The sequence below is a fragment of the Dromiciops gliroides genome, chromosome 6 (genome assembly GCF_019393635.1).
Source record: "Dromiciops gliroides isolate mDroGli1 chromosome 6, mDroGli1.pri, whole genome shotgun sequence".
Taxonomy (NCBI): Eukaryota; Metazoa; Chordata; class Mammalia; order Microbiotheria; family Microbiotheriidae; genus Dromiciops; species Dromiciops gliroides.
In genome coordinates, this window is record NC_057866.1 from 111371735 (window position 1) to 111386589 (window position 14855).

General features: G+C 39.1%; 1 protein-coding gene across 1 annotated transcript in view; it reads right to left on the bottom strand.

Moving 5' to 3' along the window:
* Positions 1–14855, bottom strand: part of RELL1 (RELT like 1) — a 69658-nt gene that overhangs the window by 19353 nt on the left and 35450 nt on the right. The window contains exons 4-5 of the mRNA XM_043971931.1: positions 4391–4448; positions 2746–2982 (exon numbers count right to left, since the gene is read on the bottom strand). Of these exons, the coding sequence (XP_043827866.1) occupies positions 2746–2982; positions 4391–4448 (295 nt within the window). The remainder of the gene's footprint in view (positions 1–2745; positions 2983–4390; positions 4449–14855) is intronic.

Here is a 14855-nt window from a genome sequence, read left to right on the forward strand (position 1 = left end):
CAAAGTAAGAAGATTTAAAGCTCAGTCACCCCCAGGGAGAGACAAGACTAGCTCTGGGATGGGGCACTTGAAGGAATGTAGGTTTTCCAGTATATAGAAGCTTAACATTTTATCAGATGCTAAGATTTGTTGTTGTTGTTGTTAAGTAAATAAAAGACATTCTCACTGCAAAAACTACAGGTTTCTATCACTTCTGAAATGTTCATGACTATGAGGGTTTAGCAGAACAGTGCTGTCTCTCCTGTGCTACTATACCCCTGAAGCAGACAGCTCTAAAGTTCTCTCTCTCTTCTCTGGGCCACAAAGAGTGAAACGCAGTGAGATGAAGAGAATCTTAGGAGTAATGTTCCTGCATAAAACTACCAGGGCAGCTAGGTGGTACAGTGGATAGAGTGCCAGACCTGGAGTGGGGAAGACTCATCTTCCTGAGTTCAAATCTGGACTCAGAGTGTGACCCTGGATGAGTCACTTCACCCCATTTGCCTCAGTTTACTCATTTGTAAAATAAGCTGGAGAAGGAAATGGTAAGTTACTCCATTATCTTTGCCAAGAAAACCCCAAATAGGGTCATGGAGAGTCAGACATGACTGAAAAACAACTGAACAACAGCAATAAAACTACCAATATGATCACGGAACCTACACAAGTCTATTAATAATTTTGGACTCACTGGCCCTGGATTCAGGAGGACCTGAGTTAAAATCTGGCCTCAGACACTTGACACTTACTAGCGACGTGACCCTGGGCAAGTCACTTAACCCTCATTGCCCCGCAAAAATAAATAAATAAATAAATAGATAGATAGATAAATAAATAAATAGATAAATAAATGGCCGGATAAATAAATAAATAATAATTTGGGACTGAGTGGGCTTCTGATATTTAAAATACGTATTATGATACAGAGAGAGGGAAAGACAGAGAGAAATAAAGTGTGGGAAATAAAAAAATAGAACTTAGAAATCTTTTAAAGAAAGGGGCTTATATACAAGAGCTAAAATGATAAAAAAAAATTACATCATTCCATTTCCCATTCTCAAACCCCTTCATATTTCAGCAGTCCCATTTTATGCTATCAGTTTGGGGCTGATTGATTTTCCTGTTTCTGACTCTTGAAACACAATTCAAACTACCTCCTGTTACACTTCATGTCCTTACCACACCTAGAATAATGGGAGTGGCAAAACACAAGCTATAGCCTAGTAGGAATCTCCTTTCCCTCATCATTCAAAATGCTTCTTTATGAAGTGCCAGATTATATGTAGTAATCTGGATAATTTGTTGGGCAGTATAGGAAGATAATTGCTACACTCTCACATCTGTGCTTTTGTTTACAGACATCCTGCCCAACTTCCATCTACTGAATTTCTACCCATCATTCAAAGATGAATTCAAATGCCATCTCCAACATGATTTCCCCATTGATAATGACATTTCCTTTCAGACTTAATACAGTTATCATGTAATATCCTATATTATAACTCCCTGTGTTAATGTCTTATCCTGATGAGACATCAAGTTCTACAATAAAACATTTTTAAAATCAAAGCTGATAAAATTTAAGGATTTTGTATTTAACACTCAGAATTTACTTCCCTGCTGGGCTTAAATATCCCCCACCTTAAATTATTTTTAAATGCTTTTCAAGTCTTCCCGTGCTTCTGAGTGCTACCCAGGGTGTACAGCATAAAAGTGACCTTGATCCGGCTTCCCATCCCAGGGTCTTTTGTGTTTTCTTCTTTATATTTCATGAGGATTTGAGATGGTAGAGAGTTTTTCATCTTTCTGAGAGATCTGTTCAGGGACCTTCGGGTCATGAGCTGACTTTTATTATCAACACCGAAGCCAACAAATGGGAGAGACTTAAATCCTACGACTGCCTTGAACCAGAAATGTTCAGATCCGAAATGAATGGCTATCTAGTTAACTCTAATTTTTGTCGAAAATTTAACCTCTTTTGCTTCTCTTGAAATCAAGCCTTTGAATGAAAAAAGCCTTTTTATAGCACATCCTATTATGGACTTGAAGTGCTCACCATTTCAGGATACCCTGCATTGCCTTCTCTGCTGAACTGCAATAGCTGAATTGCCAGGCAATGAAAAGAAAATCTACAAATGCTATTCAAATATCCATCTCTTTTCAGTTTACAGTTCTAGCAGCAGGTCAACATCATACTCAAATATCATTTAATATAAGGAATTTCAATTTTATAGGATGGAAAAGTAAGTGATGAATTCACATTGGCAGACAATGAGAAGTTGTAAAATGTTGTACTATATGCGCTAGTAAAACTGAAAAATTCCCCACCAGGAAATCCCAGCTGAGGGCCTTAAGCTTGCCCTAGTTGGGAGTCCTTTGGTGCCCTGTTCTTTCAGTCTATTTATTGCCAACAGGGAGCTTTTCATTGTTGTAAAAGGTAGAAATTTGTCAAAAGCATTGATGAGGGCAGCTAAGTGGTGCAGTGGATAAAGCACCGGCCCTGGATTCAGGAGGACCTGAGTTCAAATCTAGCCTCAGACACTTGACACTTACTAGCTGTGTGACCTTGGGCAAGTCACTTAACCCTCATTGCCCTGCAAAAAAAACCCAACAATAACAAACAAAAACAAAAACCCCAAAGAAAACAAAACAAAAGCATGGATGAGAAATACAGTATGGATGATGAAAGGATGTGCAATATTCCATAAGTACAAGCCAGTTCCAAATGATCAAAGTCAGAAGCATAACAAAAGAGATTGTTCTTGCCTTCCAACAGAAAGAACTGTTACTTCTCCTTGGCGCCGACTTCTTCCTTCTTTAGACCTGCTGCTTGGTTTTATGAAGTGCCACCGCTTATGTCTACAGCGCTGGCATACATCTCTTTCTACTGCCCCTCCAACGGTGTGCAGATGGTGGCCGCACATATGCTTTCCTGGAGTACCTCCTGGTGACAAGGGACCGGGACTCACTGGAGGACTCCCTGGAGTACTCGGTGTCAGAGGGCTGGTAGGGCAGGAATCAAATTAGGAAGAGTTAGTTATTTTAAGGAAACCTCAGTCAATTTTTTAAAATAAACATAATTTCAGGAGCAGATTTATACACACATCAAAAAAAAAAGTCTACCTCAGTGATATAAACATACTTTGTAAATTGTTTTTTGATCATAAGGAATTCAATACATGTAGGAATTTGTTCACATTTTACTTTTTCTAAAAACATAAGCCCTTTTGTCCCTGACAGAATCCAACATTTTAGCCTGATATCAGCTGCGAATTAACAATTGACTCTATTGATGTTATTCTGTTTGATTTGAAAAAATAATATTTCTTAATTTTTAATACACTCACTGGGAGAAGCATAGAATACTATTTCTCACTCACTGCTGAGTTCTTGCCTTAACTAGAGCAGATAGCCTAGAAATGTGTGCCCTTGTGGCTAGATAAAAACAAATCCTTATTCTGTTTTGACATTTCTCAAGAGGATACTAGATTTCTGGGTTTTGGGGTTTTTTTGTGGGTTTTTTTTTTGAGGAAAAAATAAAGTTTTAAAATTAAGCATCAACTCTGCAGGAACAAATGTGTAGCAAGAGGGGAGAAGAGGTCATTCATCTTGACTCATGGAAATCTTGCCAATTACTCTTTGCCATCCCCTTCCGTATCCCCTAACAAAACTAAAAGGTTCACTACTGGCAAAGGTCGATAATCTTCCTAGTGTGCCATTTTCTTCTAGGTCATTCAGCATTAGGCACACTACCATGAGCCAACCCTCAGAAACAATGGAGGGTGCCACTTACCAGTCAAATCTTACCAGGAGGGATGTAAGGAGATTTGGGAGAGGAAGAGAAGTTACACCATTTCTCTTAAGTTTTAGTGAAGGAAGGACCATAATGGTGACAAACAGAATGAATAACAAAGGTTTTATATATATATAAGCTTGGTAACCTTTGTCATTTACACACACATATGTGCACAAGAAAAGTTACTATGACCTTTATTCGAGTCATATTTTTAAATGTTACTGTCAACTTGAATATCAAGTATGTTTTCTTTAAAGAGATGTTTTTAATGTTAACACCACACCCATCTTCTGGGAAAGATGGCAGTAAAAATACCACACGTAGAAATCAACAGATTTTTGGCAATTTCTGTAGAAATTCTATGAGCAATTACCTCAGACTAATTTATTTAGAGACATAATATTCAAGAGCTATAGCCTAAAATGAGTATTACTGTAGCAGCACTTCACATGTAATGCTTGTCACCTAAATAAACATATCAAGGGCTATCTTTATTCCATCCATAAATTATACTTAAGATAAAGACCATTACAAAAGAAAAGTGGCAAACTTTGTGTCAAGAAATGTGAGCAATTAAATAAAAAGGCTTCCTTCAAAGAAAAAAAAAGTTCTTACCTTTCAGGATCACACACGCTGTTATCTGCCACCATGGCCTTTAAAACATCAGCATTTGCTTAAAAAAAAATAGAATAGTAATTACACTTAACTGTGTGAAATATATAATCATAGAATTTTAGCCCTAGACAGGACTTTATAGGTGTCCTAGCCCATCCTCCTACTCTTACAGATGAAAAGATTAACTCTGACTTCCAAAAAGTTATAAAGCAAGTAATTGGCAGATTTGGCCAACAATACCTTTAAAAATACATGAGACATTAATGACAAGCAAAGGGCATCCAACCTAAAGAAAAATCAATTTCCCATTGAGTTAAAAAGAACATATCTATATTTGTCCCTTTTATGCTCAAAGATAAAATACTTTTTAATAAATTGATATTCTTCTCCACTGCCCATAAACATGCCAAATTTTCTTGCTATTCTTGACCTCTGTTAACTCCTCAAAATATCTTCCTCTACCTCTCCTTCCATTTCACCACCCAACTCCTAGAAGAAGCTATCTACATTGCCTCCAATTCCTTTTATCTCACTTACTTCTAAATCTCCTGTAATCTGGCTTCTAACTTCAACAACAATTTTTTTTTAAGTGAGGCAATTGGGGTTAAGTGACTTGCCCAGGATCACACAGCTAGTAAGTGGCAAGTGTCTGAGACTGGATTTGAACTCAGGTCCTCCTGAATGCAGGGCCAGTGCTCTATTCACTGTGCCACCTAGCTGCCCCTAACAATGATATTTTCATGGCAAAATCCAATGGCCTCAGTCCTCTTTCTTGAGGTCCCCAACACTGCTGACCACCACATCCTTCTAAATATATTCTCCTCCCTGGAGTGGCTAGGTGGTACAGTGGATTGAGTACTGTCCCTGAAGTTGGGAGGACCTGAGTTCAAATCTCACCTCAGACACTCACTAGCTATGTGACCCTGGACAAGTCACTTAACCCCAATTGCCTTAAGCATTCAGGGCCATCTCCAGTCATCCTGATATGTATCTTGCCACTGGATCCAGATGGCTCTGGAGGAGAGAGTGAGACTGGTGACTTTGCACAGCCCTACAGCACTTAAATCCAATTCAGTGCAAAGTCAGGTGATGTCCTGGACTTCCTGGACTTCAAAGAATGAAGAGGACTCCGAGATTGAAAAACAAACAACAACAATTCTCCTCCCTAAATTTTATGACACCATCTTCTCCTGGTTCTCCCACCTGTCTAACCATTCCTTCTCATTCTGCTTTGGTGGATCATCATCCATGTCTTGCCCTCTAAGCATGGGTATAGCCCAAGGTTCTATTCTGAGACCTCCCCTCTTCGTTTCTCTTTATATACTCTCTCAGTGATCCCATCAGCTCCCATAGATTCAATTAACATCCCTATGTAGATGATTCCAAAATCTATTCTCAAAGCACACCCTGAGTTGTAGTCTCAAAATACCAAATGCCTACTGGACATCTTTACCCGGTTGTTTATGGGGTGTCTGAAAAGGAAACTCATCATCTTTCCCCTCTAAACCCAACTCTCTTCCTAACTTCCTTATTTCTGTCAAGAGAACCACCATCCTTCTAGTCACTCAGGTTTACAAAGTGTCATCTTCAACTCTTTACTCTTTTTCACTCCCCTGTATCTAATCAATTACCAAATACTTATCAATTCTATCTCCACTCCTGTTCCTTCTCTACATTCATACAGCCACCGCCTCAGTCCAGGTCTTTATCATCTCTAAGATAGATTACTGCAAGATAGCTTCCTTGATGGTCTGTCTCTGTGACTCCAATTTCTCCTCCTCTAATAAATACTCCATACAACTGCCAAACAAAGTACAGGTCTGATCAGGTCACTCCCCTACTCAAAAAGCTTCAGCAACTCTCTATTGCTTCTATAACAGAGAAGGGTTCTCAAACTTGTTAGACTTAAGGCCCTTTTATGCTCTTAAAAATGACTGAGGTGGTGCAGTGGATAGAGCACCGGCACTGGATTCAGTAGGACCTGAGTTCAAATCCAGCCTCAGACACTTGATACTTACTAGCTGTGTGACCCTGGGCAAGTCACTTAACCCTCATTGCCCCACCCAAAAAAAATTATTGAGGACCCCCATAGGGCTTTTGTTTATGTGGCTTATATCCATTGATATTTACTGTATTAAAAATGAAAACTTCTCCTTTGATCGACACAATGACAAACCCCAATTCCAAAGGACTAGTGATAAAACATGCCATCTTTCTACAAATAGATAGCTGGACTCATGAGTACAGATTGAAGCTTATTTTCCTTCCTTCCTCCCTTGGACATAGCTAATGTGTGAATTTGTTTTGCTTGGCTATATATTTGTGAGGAGTTTTGTTTTTCTTACCTCCTCAATGAGCAGGCATGGAAGAGGGAGAGTGGGAAAGAGAGAATTCAGAAGTGAAAATAAAATTGAGTTTAAAAAAAAAACAAACTTAAGGAAGATTACTTCCTTGAAAATGTGTTAATGGTAATGCTATTTCAGGAGAATGTTTCTGTACAAATTGTGTATATCTTTAATTAAAATGATGAATAATAAATCTTTGGCAAGACATTGGATGGCCAAAGTTACTGATTAATGCGAGAGAATTGTAATGGAAAGTTCATTGACAGAGCTTCTTTAAAGACAGGATTAAACACAGTTCTTTTGTGTTGTTTTTTTTTTTTAGTGAGGCAATTGGGGTTAAGTGACTTGCCCAGGGTCACACAGCTAGTAAGTGTTAAGTGTCTGAGGCCAGATTTGAACTCAGGTACTCCTGACTCCAGGGCTGGTGCTCTATCCACTGTGCCACCTAGCCGCCCCCTACAAACTCTAGTTTTAAAAGGGGCCCCTTGTACTATTTATAAATACTCACTTGCCTTGAGAAATGAGGGAGGACCTACATAGGGTTTTACAGGTTGTTATAAGTTGTCTACAAAAAAACCCAATCCATCAAAAAAAAGAAAGAAAGAAATGTAAACTTCTTAGTTTTATCGTTAAAAATAGTTTTGATGCCATGAAAGCCTTCCTGGACCTCACTTTGATTTTTGTTTTTTGGGGTTTTTTTGCAGGGCAGTGGGGGTTAAGTGACTTGTCCAGGGTCACACAGCTAGTGAGTATCAAGTGTCTGAGGCCGGATTTGAACTCAGGTCCTCCTGACTCCAGGGCCGATGCTCTATCCACTGTGCCATATAGCTGCCCCTGGACCTCACTTTGAGAAATGCTGTTACAATAAAATATAAACTCCCCTTTATAATATTTTTAAAGCCCTGCGCAATCTGACTCTAGCATCTTTTTCTTTTTCTTTTTTTTTTTTAGTGAGGCAATTGGGATTAAGTGACTTGCCAAGGGTCACACTGCCAGTAAGTGTTAAGTGTCTGAGGCCAGATTTGAACTCAGGTCCTCCTGTCTCCAGGGCCAGTGCTCTATCCACTGCACCACCTAGCTGCCCCTCTAGCATCTTTGTCAAGGCCAACTACACATTACTCTCCTATCCCTCAACGTTCCAGCCAAACTAAGCTACGTAATGTTCCCTTACACTCTATTACTGCATATTCTGCCTCCATTTTTGGCTAAAGGCATCCCCCATTCCTGGAAGGCTCTCCCTCCTCACTTTTAACTCGGAGAATCCCGAGCTTACTTAGAAGCTAGGCCCAAGTGCCACCTCCTACCAAAGGCCTTTGCTGATCCCTGCCCTTTTCCCACCCCCACCCCCACACCTGGTTAGTGCTACTCTCTCTGAAATCAATTCAATCCAATCCAATAAGAATTTTACCAAGCACCTATTATTTTCCAGGCACTGTCATGAGGGTACAAAGAAAAAAATGAAAGAGCTCTTGCCCTCAAAGAGATTACATCCTAGTGGAGAGGGGAAGGGAAAGATAACAGTAACACAGAAAAGTTAATGCAATACAGATAGCCTGGATCTGAAATTTCATCACTGTAACGAGCTTCTACTGATGAGACTCCCTTTATCAAAACAAAAAAACAACGGTTCTGGAATTTCTTATTTTAAAGAGTTGCTTGGGACACTATGAAAGTGACTCTTCCAAGGTCATCTAGTCGATACGTGTCAAATGCAGGGCTGGAATGCTGGTCCTCTCTTTTATGCCACCACATATGTTATATGTGTGTGTATAGATATGAAAAATATACATAAACTAAATATGAATGTATAGGAATGAGTTTGGGGGAAAGCACTAAAAACTGGAGAAAACTGAGAAAGGCCTAATTACTAGGGGAATGTATTTTATAATAATGTGTACCTTGTTTCTTCTGATGTACCAGAAGCTCCTTAAAGACCAGACTATTCCCTCCCTCTGTTCCCAGTGCCTAATGTGGTGCCTGGCACACAGAAGGTGTTCATTGACTTAAATTGAATGTTTTTTCTACCCAGTTGACTGGAAATTTTTTGAAAGCCCTCAGGGCATAACACAGAATAGGTATTTAATAAATTTGGCTTGAAAAACAGAACTCTAAACTTTAGTGGGAAAAAATGAGACATCATCAAGTCTACTCCATGTTGAGCTCACTTCAGTTGGTAAGAAAATGGTGTTACAAAGTTGTCTCTCTTGGCATTTGTGTGCTCTTGGCTTGGCCCTCCCTCTTGGGACAGCATAGGTCTGACAGCCTGAGACACTGAGGAGTTGGGGAGACACGTGGTCAATTCTTTACTGGTATATATATTAATACTGATTAATAATAAATGTTTACTGTCAAAACTGGAAAAATAAAGAAAAGAAAATGGTGTTAATGAGGATCAGGTTATAGAGTTTGTCTTCAGACGGCCCAGAGAAGCCCCTTGCCCTATTCCATGAGCCCACTCCTAAATCTATCCTGACATCCTGAATTTTCTTTCTTTTTTTTTTTTTTTGGCTGGGCAATTGGGGTTAAGTGACTTGCCCAGAGTCACACAGCTAGTAAGTGTTAAGTGTCTGAGGCCAGATTTGAACTCAGGTCCTCCTGAATCCAGGGCCGGTACTCTATCCACTGCACCACCTAGTTGCCCCTATCCTGAATTTTCAGGTCTTTGATGACCAAGGGTTAGTGAATTACAATATATGGAGATACAGTGAAAACATAACATTAGTACCCAGAAAAAATAACTCAAGTTATGTTCGACTAAAAATGGATCATTTTAGAACTGGAAATTGAGGGGATATTCATTTATTGGGGAATAGCTAAACAAGTTATGAGATATGATTATGATGGAATACTGCTGTGCTATAAAAAATGATTAGCAGCAGCAGGTTGATTTTGCAAAAACATGGAAAGACTTACATGAAATAATGAAGAGTCAAACAAGTAGAACCAAGAGAACACTGTATATGGTAACAGCAATAGTCCAAAGAACAACTGTGAACAGCTAAGCTATTCTGAGTATTATATTCAAATCAACTACAAAGGACCTATAAAGGAAGATGCTCTCCACCTCCAGGGAAAGAAATGATAAAAAAAAAGAATTATGCATAGTATGGTCTTACATATGTGTGTATCTAAATCTGTGTCAAATGGTGGCCTTCTCTAGTGTGAGGTGGGGAGGGAGGGAGAGAGACAGTTCAGAACTTAAGATGGAGCCAAATAACAAACTAAATTAAATTTTTTTAAAAGAATCATTTTGGGGGCAGCTAGGTGGTGCAGTGGATAGAGCACCGGCCCTGGAGTCAGGAGTACCTGAGTTCAAATCCGGCCTCAGACACTTGACACTTACTAGCTGTAGCTGTGTGACCCTTGGCAAGTCACTTAACTCCAATTGCCTCACTTTAAAAAAAAAAAAAAGATAATTTGTATCTGGAAAGGACTTTAGAGATCATATAGTCCAACCTTCTCATTAATAGATGAGGAAACTGAGGTGGAGAAAAGTCAAAAGACTTGGTCAAAATCACAGAGGCAGAAAGATGAGTCAAGGTTTGAATTATCCTCAGAATCTAAGTAGCTCCGTTCACGTGGGAATTGTTTCATTCTTTGTATTTGTATCTCCAGTGACTAGGACATAGTAGGCATTCTTTCTATGTTGGTCAGACTGTCATGAAATAATAATAATAATGATAATAATATTTTCATAGTGTTTACTACATGCCAGGCAATGGGCTCAGTGCTTTACAATTATTATGTGATTTGATCCTCACATAAGAAGGTTCTATTATTCTCATTTTACAGATGAGGAAACTGAGACAGACAGAAGTAAGTACGTGAGACCAAATTTGAACTCCAGTCTTCTTGACTCCAGGCCTGGCACTCTATCCACCATACTACTTAGTTGCCTATATTACTTTTATGCCTGTTATTGTTATTTAGAGCTAAAAAGAATCTTAAAAGCCATCTAGGAGGGCAGCTAGGTGGCACAGTGGTTAAAGCACCAGCCCTGGATTCAGAGAAACTGAGTTCAAATCCAACCTCAGACACTTGACACTTACTAGCTGTGTGACCCTGGACAAGTCACTTGACCCTCATTGCCCCACAAAAAAACCCAAAAAACAAAAAGCCATCTAGTCCAACCATATCATTTTTACAGATGAGGAATTCAATCTATAGTGATTAAGAATTCATTCCTGCAACACAGGCTTCTGATTCTAAAATCTCTCACATTTACTGTACCGCTCTGCTCACATTTATATGACACATTAAAGTTTACACACTCCATTTGCAAAACCATCCCTATAAGGTATGATTGTCCCCATATCACAAATGAGGAAAGTGAGCTTCGGAGAGAATTTCTCAAATGTCATATCATTAGTAAATGCACTACTGGCAGAAGTTGACAATCTTCCTAAACTAATGTGCCATTTTCTTCTAGGTCATTCAGCATTAGGCACATTACCACGAGTCAACCCTCAGAAGCAATGGAGGGTGCCACTTACCAGTCAAATCTTATCAGGAGGGATGGAAGGAGATTTTGCATCAACACTATTTTTAACAATAAAACTAAGAAGTTTACATTTCTTTTTTTTTAATGGATTGTTCTTTCTTTAGACAACTTATAACAACTTGTAAAACTGTATGTAGGTCCTCCCTCATATTTCTCAAGGCAAGTGATTGTGAATCATTCACTAATTTAAGTATAAGAATGTAAATACTCCTACTTAACTTTAAAAATTAAAAAAAAACCAAAAAACCCCAAAGTACCACTTTCACAACTAACTTATGAGAACCACAATAAATGCCCTGGGGACAAAAGGGCCAATCATTTGCCACGTATACCAACTTTAACATTTTATGCACCAAATAACATCCTTTGACGCTGAGGCCAAGAAGCAAAGATCTCCATGACGGATACTTTTGTGGCTGATTTGTAATGATTAATGTCACTCAAGGATGACTTCAGCAGTATTGCTCATGGTGTCTGAGGAGCAAAGAAGGGCTTTATGCAGATGGGAAGATAAATGCATTTTCTTTTTGTTTGTTTAGTTTGGGTTCCCCCCCCCCCAGGGCACTGAGGGTTAAGTGACTTGCCTAGGGTCACACAGCTAGGATGTGTCAAGTGTCTGAGACCGGATTTGAACTCAGGTCTTCCTAAATCCAGAGCCAGTGCTTTATCCACTGTGCCACCTAGCTGCCCCTGACAAATGCATTTTCTAAAAGTAAATGAGAGAATATTTGTAAAGTGCTCAGCACAGGGCCCAGCACACAGTAGGCCCTATATTATTCCCTTCCCTTCTTCAAAAGCAAAATGGATACTTTCATCAAGGATAATTTTGGTGGTTAAGGGAATAAAAATGCCAAGATTAATTATAGCAGACTCTCTGTCACATGTGACAGTCAGTGTCAATGAACTTGTTAACTTATTTTTTAAATGAATTTTTCAGAACGAGAATTCTTAGATCCAAAAACAGTTTCCGACTCTAGCCAAGTGTAAAAATGTCTGTCTCATACCTAAACATTAGCAATGGAATCTATGTACCAGTCACTCTTAGAAATGATTTTACTTGTTCTTCTCACATCCCTTAGTCCTGTGGCTATGTGGCTGCTGATGGTGGGGAACAACCTACCTCACACGGATGTAGGAAAGGATCATGCAAACCATAAGGTGCTCTACAAATGAGAGTTAAGAATAATAATTACTATTATTCTATCAGTTGTTCTCATTATCGGCATGGGGAAAAATAGAATCATGGGGTGTTTTCCATTTTCATTAATACTTGGAAGGCAAGCAACTAGAGAGCTTAAGGATTTGGGGCCCGAGATATCAAATATCGAGGCTTGTCTTCCACACTGATGCTATCCTATGCATGTTTCTTTCACATGCTCTACAAATATATGTCGCAACTTAATCAAATGCCAAGATCAAAAATGGAAGACAGAGTATATCAGCAAAACTGGAACATTAAAACAGACAATGGCGATATTAGAGGTATATGATTCAAAACAGCCTAGAATTGCCTGAGAAAATACAAAACTCATAAATTTATGATGCTCCCTTTAAATGTAAATTGTAAAAAATGTTCTTAAGTTTACCAAAATACAATAAGAATAACTGTATGACAACAACTGACACATAAAGCATTTTGTTTTGTTTTGGGTTTTTTTTTTGGGGGGGGGGTTAGTGAGGCAATTGGGGTTAAGTGACTTGCCCAGGGTCACACAGCTAGTAAGTGTTAAGTGTCTGAGGCCGGATTAGAACTCAGGTACTCCTGACTCCAGGGTCGGTGCTCTATCCACTGCGCCATCTAGCTGCCCCAACATAAAGCATTTTTAAGTTTTAAAAAGTACTTCACATACATCATACCCTTTTACAGAAAAGTAATCCGACTTGACACTTACTAGCTGTGTGACCCTGGGCAAGTCACTTAACACCAATTGCCTCTCTCTCTCTCTCTCTCTCTCTCTCTCTCTCTCTCTCTCTCTCTCACACACACACACACACACACACACACACATACACACACACACACACACACACACACAAGGTCACACAGCTTAAACATACTAGAGGTAGAATTTGAACCCAGATTTTCCTGACTCCAAGTTCAAAATTCTATCCACTATACCATATTGACTCTAAAAAAATTTTCACATTCATAATTTATACTTTTCTGAGTTCCTATGATTTGGCAGAACATCTTACTAAATATTCCACTAGTTTGTACTGAAACAAATTCCAAAAAGAGGCCCCTACATACTACCAACAGGCACTTGGTACTCTCTTCAGGGATGCAAACAAAGCTTTTTCTATTCTCCCCCTTAGAACCGACATGCCCATCAATCCTACAGACAAGAGCCTCTATACCGGAGCTTTTAAAGTGGAGCCCGTGAACATCTTAAAAATATTTTTTGAAAGCTATTTCAATATAACTGATTGTCTTTGTAATCTAACGGATTTTATTTTATCCACTGAAAATCATTATTCAGAGAAGGGTCAAACTAACAAGGGGGTCCATAATACACACAAAAGTTTAAGAAGCCCTGCTCTATGCAATGTAACAAAATGCCCAAAGCTTCCAGAAATGCCCTTGCCACAGCTAGCATGGGAAGCCTTGAGGTTTTATTGGTTGCCTTGGATGAGAAAAGTTCAACATAAACACTACCTCCAAAATGCTTTATTTATTAATACCTTGGACAATATTAATACATTAGATGATATACTAATTAATGTCCTTTGACTTTCTTATTTGCTACATTTCCTTTATCTCCAGAAGAACTTAACTATAGCTGATAATCATCTGTAAGCTGACTTCCTTTAAATCATTAATCCTTTGCTTCCTGAAGCACACAGGGAATGGGTAGAAGAAGAGAATTTAGGGGCCAGAGAAAATCTTCAATGAGAAAGAATTCTCAAGAAAATGTCCTTCCTCCCCCAACTTCCCTCTACTTTTTCCTGAACACTACACCTGTCTCTGAAGAGGGAAGATAGCAACAACCACCAGCACTTTTCCCCAGGTCACTCATATTAGAGGCAAAATTTATATCATCAGATTATCTTTTCTCAAAAGTCCAGTTGGGGCGGCTAGGTGGCACAGTAGATAAAGCACTGGCCCTGGATTCAGGAGTTCCTGAGTTCAAATCCGGCCTCAGACACTTGACACTTACTAGCTGTGTGACCCTGGGCAAGTCACTTAACCCCATTGCCCCGTAAAAAAAAAAAAATTAATTAAAAAAAAAATCCAGTTACTCAGATCTCTCTACACCTAAGCACAAGGGAGTCATGGGAACCTTAGTTACATTATTAGATGCAATCACCTTGATAAGTGTCACAGGGGAAATAGGTGGTGGGGGTCCTTAGGTATTCCTCTGTAAAGAATTACAACTCTTGTATACAATCCAGTTAGAATAAAAAGGTCTTTTATTGGGGTGCTAGAGAAAGTAACCACTGAAGGAGATGGCTTAGAAACATTCTCTGCCTCAAACAGAAGGGAGGCCAAACCTTTTATAGAAAATGGATGGGGTGATCACCTGACAATGGAAAGTTCCTTTTGGGGGTGGAGTGGGGAAAGATTCCTGAGTCAGGGGGATTTTTCTTTTGGAATGATAGTCCCGACCTCTGGGCTGGT